The 6,708-nt window shown below is 34.7% G+C and overlaps 1 protein-coding gene across 3 annotated transcripts; it reads right to left on the bottom strand.

Annotated features, from left to right (window-relative positions):
* Positions 1–1,544: 1,544 nt before the first annotated feature.
* Positions 1,545–4,635, bottom strand: LOC121235068 (G-type lectin S-receptor-like serine/threonine-protein kinase At1g11410). 3 transcript variants are annotated; one of them, XM_041131293.1, is made up of 6 exons: positions 3,381–4,635; positions 3,047–3,184; positions 2,623–2,846; positions 2,312–2,522; positions 1,928–2,165; positions 1,547–1,791 (listed from the first exon to the last, which is right to left on the bottom strand). In XM_041131293.1, exons 1-6 carry the CDS (start codon positions 4,633–4,635, stop codon positions 1,629–1,631), a joined length of 2,229 nt encoding a protein of 742 aa, XP_040987227.1. In that variant the 3' UTR covers positions 1,547–1,628. The 3 variants fall into 3 exon arrangements, with proteins under 3 accessions (XP_040987235.1, XP_040987227.1, XP_040987242.1); XM_041131308.1 differs by having other exon boundaries at positions 2,656–2,846; XM_041131301.1 differs by lacking the exon at positions 3,047–3,184 and having other exon boundaries at positions 1,545–1,791.
* Between the last annotated feature and the right edge of the window lie 2,073 nt (positions 4,636–6,708).

Genomic DNA, 6,708 nt, shown 5'->3' with positions numbered 1-6,708 from the left:
ATTGGCTTGTATTGTATGAAATTAAGTTTAACCATATCTTATTATATATTCACTGTATTTTTGTATTGTGTAAAAAATTATCAGCTAGCCCATCTAGGCCTCCTGAATACGTAAACACAAGAAAGTTATTAATTGATGATATTATATTTTATTTTGAACATGATATGAATCATCTTATTTTGCTGAGTAAGGTATAATATTTAATTGATGTTTTTATATTTTTATGATAAAGTTAGTAATGATATTTCTTATTTTCTTGAGAAGGGTATTAAATGATCATGGATATTTCATTTTGTTTTAACAATATTGTATCAACTGATATTTATATTTTAGTATTGGACATGACAGTCATGAATTGTGATTTGGGTTAGGGATGGATGTTTTCTGGTTTGATTGAGAGTGTTGAGCAGCATGCTCTAGCTGGTGAATATTAATGGCCAAGAGATAACTTCAACATTTCACATGATTAACAAAGACTATAAGTTTCTACAAATTTGACAAAACCATGAAAGATGTAATAGTGGTCGACTTGGATGGATGGATGCATGTATCAAGTTTCCAAGCTGCTTACAAAATAAAGACACAAATGTCAAATTTTTATACTAGAAAAATTCTAGCCGGCCCCTAGCTATAGGGGAAAGAATGTCATGATGGATGATGATCACACCAAGAATTCACAAGTCTATAGAAAATTTAATTCAAGGAAGAAGACAATAACTTATGTCAAGTTCATGTACATGGGATGCTTGTTTGCCGATGGCTGTGGGGTGTAATGTTAGAGGCGATAAGTTTGGGGGACAACAAAGTCAATTAATTGAATCTTTCGATGGACAATAAAGTCAAGGTTCTTCAACCTATAAAATATTAACATCTCATCTATTTAGTCAAAGCAGAATAAAATAACATCTGTAGTATTAGCAAACTGAGAAAAAGAAAAAATCAAGCAAAAAATAGTGAAGTTTTTCTTTAGCACCAAAAACAGTAAAAATGCCAAGTACTAGTCCTAAAAATTGTTAATGAAACAATTTGAATGCAGCCACCTAATTAATTAGCGAGATTCGACGTTGGTTAATGTCACTTCATTTATAGAACAAGGTCCTTCCGCAACTGATTTTAAATCATTGGAAGCTGTTGATCTGAAAATGAAAGCAGGTTGTTTGAGAGAATGAAGAGTGGTTGCATCAGTACAGAGCATAAGCAGAACATCCAACATATCTGGTCGATCTCTAACATCTTCTTGCACACATAATAGCCCAATTTGAATGCTTTTCAAGACTTCAAGGGGAACATATGACTCATTTATGGATGCATCAACTGTGTCCAATGCTCTATCTTCTCTCCATAGTTCCCAGACCTGTGTGGTTCATAGCATTATATAAAAGGTTGTATTATAATGGATTTAGATTCCTTATAAACTCTAGGATCAAGAGTATTGAGAGAGAGAGATAAAATCTAAAGTAGACCCTAAAACATTGTCGAGCATACAATATTGTCAAAAAAACTCACTCAGATAATAATAAATGTTGTAAGACTTATTTTACATGTATATCTCTCCCATGCTTGAAAACTTTGGGTTTCAATAAGAAGGTATCTAAATTTGAGGATATAAATGGTAAATATTATTGTTTTTAGTTACGTACCTGCCCTATCAAAGTTAGGGAATGATGCTCCATATAAGAATTACTATTCTTCTTACCACTTACGATCTCCAATAATATTACACCAAAACTAAAGACATATGATTTTGTCGAAAATTTTCCAAATATTGCATACTCTGGTGACATATAACCACTGCACAAGAATTGTATCAAAATTAATTTTAACATCATTGCATGTGAACACTATAAAAGGCAACCCTAAAATTGTCTCAATGCTTAAAAGTTAGTGTAGTTTTAAGTGTGGGAATACGTTTGCATATGATACTCACTATGTTCCGACAACCTTGTTTGTCCTGTCATGAATTTGGTCCCCCTTGAATATGCGAGCAATACCAAAATCTGAAATTTTGGGGTTCATCTCATCATCAAGTAGAATATTGCTTGTTTTAAGATCCCTATGGATAATTCTCAATCTCGAGTCGTGATGAAGATACAAAATCCCACGAGCGATCCCAATGATTATTTCAAAGCGTTTGCTCCAATTCAGGGATGAACTTCTTGTAGGATCTATAACAATTTTGTTGCAGGAACACTCAAAATGGTGATTTCAATAGTAATTTGTATGTGGTTCTATGTATATAGACAACAAAAGAACATATATATGTGTGTGTTTGCGCGCGCGAAGGGAATACATTTTTAGAAACAAGACATACCAAAAATAAAGAAGTTCAAGCTTTTGTTGGGCATGTACTCGTAAATCAGCATCTTTTCTTCCCCTTGAATGCAACAACCTATCATTTTGACAAGATTTCTGTGTTGAAGTTTCGCGATCAACTTAACTTCATTTTTGAATTCTTCTATTCCTTGTCTTGAACTCTTGGATAGCCTTTTTACAGCTATATGTTGTCCATTAGGTAATTGACCCTAGCATGATTAGTCAAACTCCTCCTTCAGTTCCATTTAACCCCTTTCACACCCTCATTATTATAGAATATTAAGGAACTTGAAATACAAAAAAACTTACAAGATAACAATCATGAGTTGTCACCGTATATACCTTAAAAACAGGGCCAAAACCACCTTGACCAAGTTTATTGGCTGGAGACAAATTATCTGTGGCAGCAACTATGCAGCTTAGATCGAAAATGGGTTGACCTAGGTTTGTATTACTATCCTCGAGCTCATTTCCCTCCAAAGAGCCTTTGGTACCAATAAAACATATTGACTGATTGTGCAATTTTCTCTTCACTGTCCTAAAACGTATTGGGAAAGATTGTTTAATACAAATTGGAATTAATGGAGCATTTAAGGAACTTTAATCATGGGAAAAACTAATGTCAATGACTCTTGACATATGAGAACTTTTGTCTCGACTTATTGGAACACACACAGATATATATTTACTTTATTTGTATGTGAACAAATACCATGCAATTGACTTTATTTACCTCTCGTTTTCTTCTTCTTCCTTAGCCATATTTGGGCTAGTAACATTACTGGCAACAATGGCACAGTAATGGACATTACTACTAAAGCTAGCCTCCCCTTATTCCCAAAAAAACCTGTGGACTTCCTTGTATTCTTAGCTGAAAGGAAAAAGAAGGAAATAAGAAAAGTAATGCTGCTTTTTTCCATCTTGATTTTATCTACCTTAATTACAGTAGTTAATATGACACATCTTAAATGGTTTCATCGGTCAACCACTTAGTTGAAAATTTGCATAAATTATAACAAAATTAAGGATGAAAAACAACATTTCTCTTGAGAAAGAAAGAAGCATACCTAAATCTGCTGCATCCACACGAACATATACACTTGGGTCATTCTCATCATAATGCACTTCAAGATCCATCAACTCTCCATACCAGTGCAAGCAATTAGTTTCTTTCCCATCATTCAAGCTTGTAAAAGCTGTGCAAGAACAATTCCTCAAGCAAGCTTGCTTGCATGCTTCATAGCCCATCATACTCAAATACATCTGACCTGCGACAGGTGAAAATGGAGCCTTCACACGCTCCATCTTCACAAACCCTTCTCCATTCCCACACATAGACAAACCCAACTTCTTTCTTACACAACCTAGCTCAGAACCTTCTCTAAGATACCACTGCCTCGGAGACTTTGGGTCATACCCTGGGAGACATGAACATTGCAAAACAATATCTTCTGGGTTACAAATACTGTACGCGCCACACTGTCCATACTTCTCACACCGATATATGGGTGCTGACCAGAAGGCCTTCCATCGATGTTCACCATCATTCCATACAAAGTGGTGGAGCAATCCAGAGTTGTCTACCACTAATCTTGTGATGATTGTGGAGTCGTCGAAGAAGTATTTGTAAGCTATCTCATCTCCATTGTTGGTGTAATTGATCTTAAAATCGGATTTTATTGCAGAGGACCTCCATGGCCACGGTCCAGTTCGCCAATATGGGATTGAACCCTTGTACAAGAAGAACTGTGGTGCCTCAGTAAGATTTAGCTTAAAGATACAGTCCCCAGTTCCGGGATCAGCTCGGGACTTCCAAGATGTTAAGAATCTGTTGAGCCTGGTTCTCCGATTCAAACCAAGCGGCATGTTTGGCAGCAAAGTGTCTGTAGGATAGTCAAAGCTTTGCCATAACACATTTTTGTTGTTTTCCTCGACCAGTACTAGGTTTCCTGAATCTGGGAGCTGAGCTGCAGTGGAGGCTTGCCCTTGAACTGAAACATTTGTAGACCAGAGAGGACGGTTAAAGCTGTCATGGAAAACAAGGTTTCCATCTTGGTTGACTGAGAGAACTCCCGAGGAATCATTGAAAGGATCATTCCTATTTGCAACCCACACTAGAGTTTGTTCTGTCACTTTAGTGAACCAAATACCGAGATAACGATAGCTAGAGTTGGTTGGGCTAAAAAAGCCAATGGATAAGTTCTTTTCTTTGGATATCAAAGTTTGGCCGTCTTTGACGGATTGATTTTGTTTTAAGATTTCAGTAAAAGAACTGCAAATTGGGAAGAAGAAAGGAAAGACTAAAATCAAAATCTTTAACATTTTGTAGAGTTTATGTTCGAGCCAATTGTCCTTTGGCGAAATGGGAAGAAGAATAGAAAGCTTAAAAAAAAATACAAAACAGAACAAAACGAAAGACAACAAATAATAGGATGGAAATAAATGACGATGACGCACTTGTGTGGAATTTAGCTCTAATTAGGCATCATAGTCAAGCCCACGTGATGGAACTTGTTAAGGAAGTCTTTTTTGACCAGTTGACAAATGTTACTTAGACTTATTATAAGTTGTGTAATATATTTATTTTTTAAAAAATATTAAAGTTTATTAATAAAAAATTAATTTTTTCTTATGCAAATTTTATATTTACTGATCACTTTTTATAAAAGGAATGTGGCTTTTTGTAACAGATAATAACAGAAAAAATACTCTAGTCATAAATAGATTATATAAAATAATCTCACAAATTAATTTGATTTAACATGATTCGTCAAATTATAAAATTATATCTATTATAAAATATATCTAACGGATAAAAAAAATTACTATAAATTTTGTTAATGCTTTTGTGCTCTTGCGATAATCGCAAATATGAGTAAACATAAAAGTATGGTTACGGCAGCATGTTATTTACCTGGAAGAGTAGGGCTACAAAAGTATACCGAACAGGTAAAAGTATTTTTTTATTTTTTATTTATTTTATTTTATGTATTTTTTTAATCATTATAAACATTTATAAAAAATAAAAAATTTACAATATTGTTAAAAAATATTTTCTTAATCATTAAATAAAATAAAAAATAAAAAAAAATTTTCGAGACACATCTTCAGACTATATCTTCTATTACCTGGAAAGATCCGAATTCCATCTCAGAAGGGAAGGATGCCTAACCTATTCCATTATTAAAGTCAACCTTGGCTGCTTTAGTTTATGGCCTAGCCCTATTGTTAGGTAGACTCTCCTTCCTTCCATTGAAAAGTCTGACAATAAGTCATCAAGCTGCTGATAGGTATGGCCATTCGCGTTCGTGAGGTTCAATTTTAACCAGGGATTTACAAGGAAAAGAAGTATCTTGTTGGAATTTTCAATACGAGTAATTCTACGAATAGTTACGTAAGTATTGCGTAATTATTTTTAAAAAAATATAATTTATTATTAAAAAATTATTATTTTTATATAAATCTCATATTTATTCATTCTTTTTTAAAAAATTATGTAGTGCTTGTACACTCTATTATTGTAAATATAATTTCTCTTTCAAGATTTATACCTAGATATGGGGTATGTTTTATACTTTGGAAAGATAGCTATTCTATTCAGTGTTTTTATAATAAAATCTTCAATAAATTTTGGAAGAAATTTCACGTAGGAATTAAAGAAGGAAGCGTGCGCATTTAGAGCAACCATAATGGATTTATCATTTTGGGATAAAAAAAAAATATTCTCAATTGAGTCATGCGTAATAAATGCAAAACCTATTTGTGTTATAGTGATAACCGATTCTCTACATTTGAATAAACATAAATCTTTTACAAAAATAGATTTAGAAGTGACGTGACTTCATGTGATCTGTTATGTTAATTTATGATTTGTTTGTATAAAATTCATTTGTGGTTAAAGTATTTCTCTTTTAATAAACTCTATACATCTACTTAAAGCAGCACACTCCTTGTTAACCTGGAGTCGAGATAACGTAAGGTGAATGACTAGTCTACGAAGTTCTTCTTTGTGTCTGGCCGTGGGTGGGAGTTCCCAATGGGTCAGGTGGGTCGTTGCGAGTTCCCCATCTGGATGAACTGGGGAAGAGTTCTGGAAGACAAGGTTGTGCGCCTGACGGCTACCTTTACCGAGTCCCGATGCATTGCAATCGTTCGAGAATGGGTGCAAAACAACTCCAGCAACATCTTCTCGGAAGCTCTCGTTTCCAAGGAGAGCCTAAGGGGTTCTCTGCCTCCCCTTAGCCACGTTCCTTTTAACGACAAGGCGACTATTGCCCGACCTTAGGTCATTCTTGCCCGAAAGCTCCCCTTGGACCCTTTTCCATATGGCAAAGGGAAGAAGCCTCACTTAGAGGGGGCCCGGGCCGACAGTAGCCCCACTTTTGAAGCCCTGAT

The sequence above is a fragment of the Juglans microcarpa x Juglans regia genome, chromosome 1D (genome assembly GCF_004785595.1).
Source record: "Juglans microcarpa x Juglans regia isolate MS1-56 chromosome 1D, Jm3101_v1.0, whole genome shotgun sequence".
NCBI lineage: Eukaryota > Viridiplantae > Streptophyta > Magnoliopsida > Fagales > Juglandaceae > Juglans > Juglans microcarpa x Juglans regia.
This window is presented reverse-complemented; position numbering and strand designations above follow the sequence as displayed.

Coding starts and splice junctions, on each gene's coding strand:
- LOC121235068 (XM_041131293.1), bottom strand. CDS start 4,635: ATGTTAAAGATTTTGATTTTAGTCTTTCCTTTCTTCTTCCCAATTTGC. Junction 2,847..3,046: donor GAAGAAGAAGAAAACGAGAG/GTAAATAAAGTC, acceptor GTTTTAGGACAG/TGAAGAGAAAATTGCACAAT. Junction 2,523..2,622: donor CAACTCATGATTGTTATCTT/GTAAGTTTTTTT, acceptor TAATCATGCTAG/GGTCAATTACCTAATGGACA.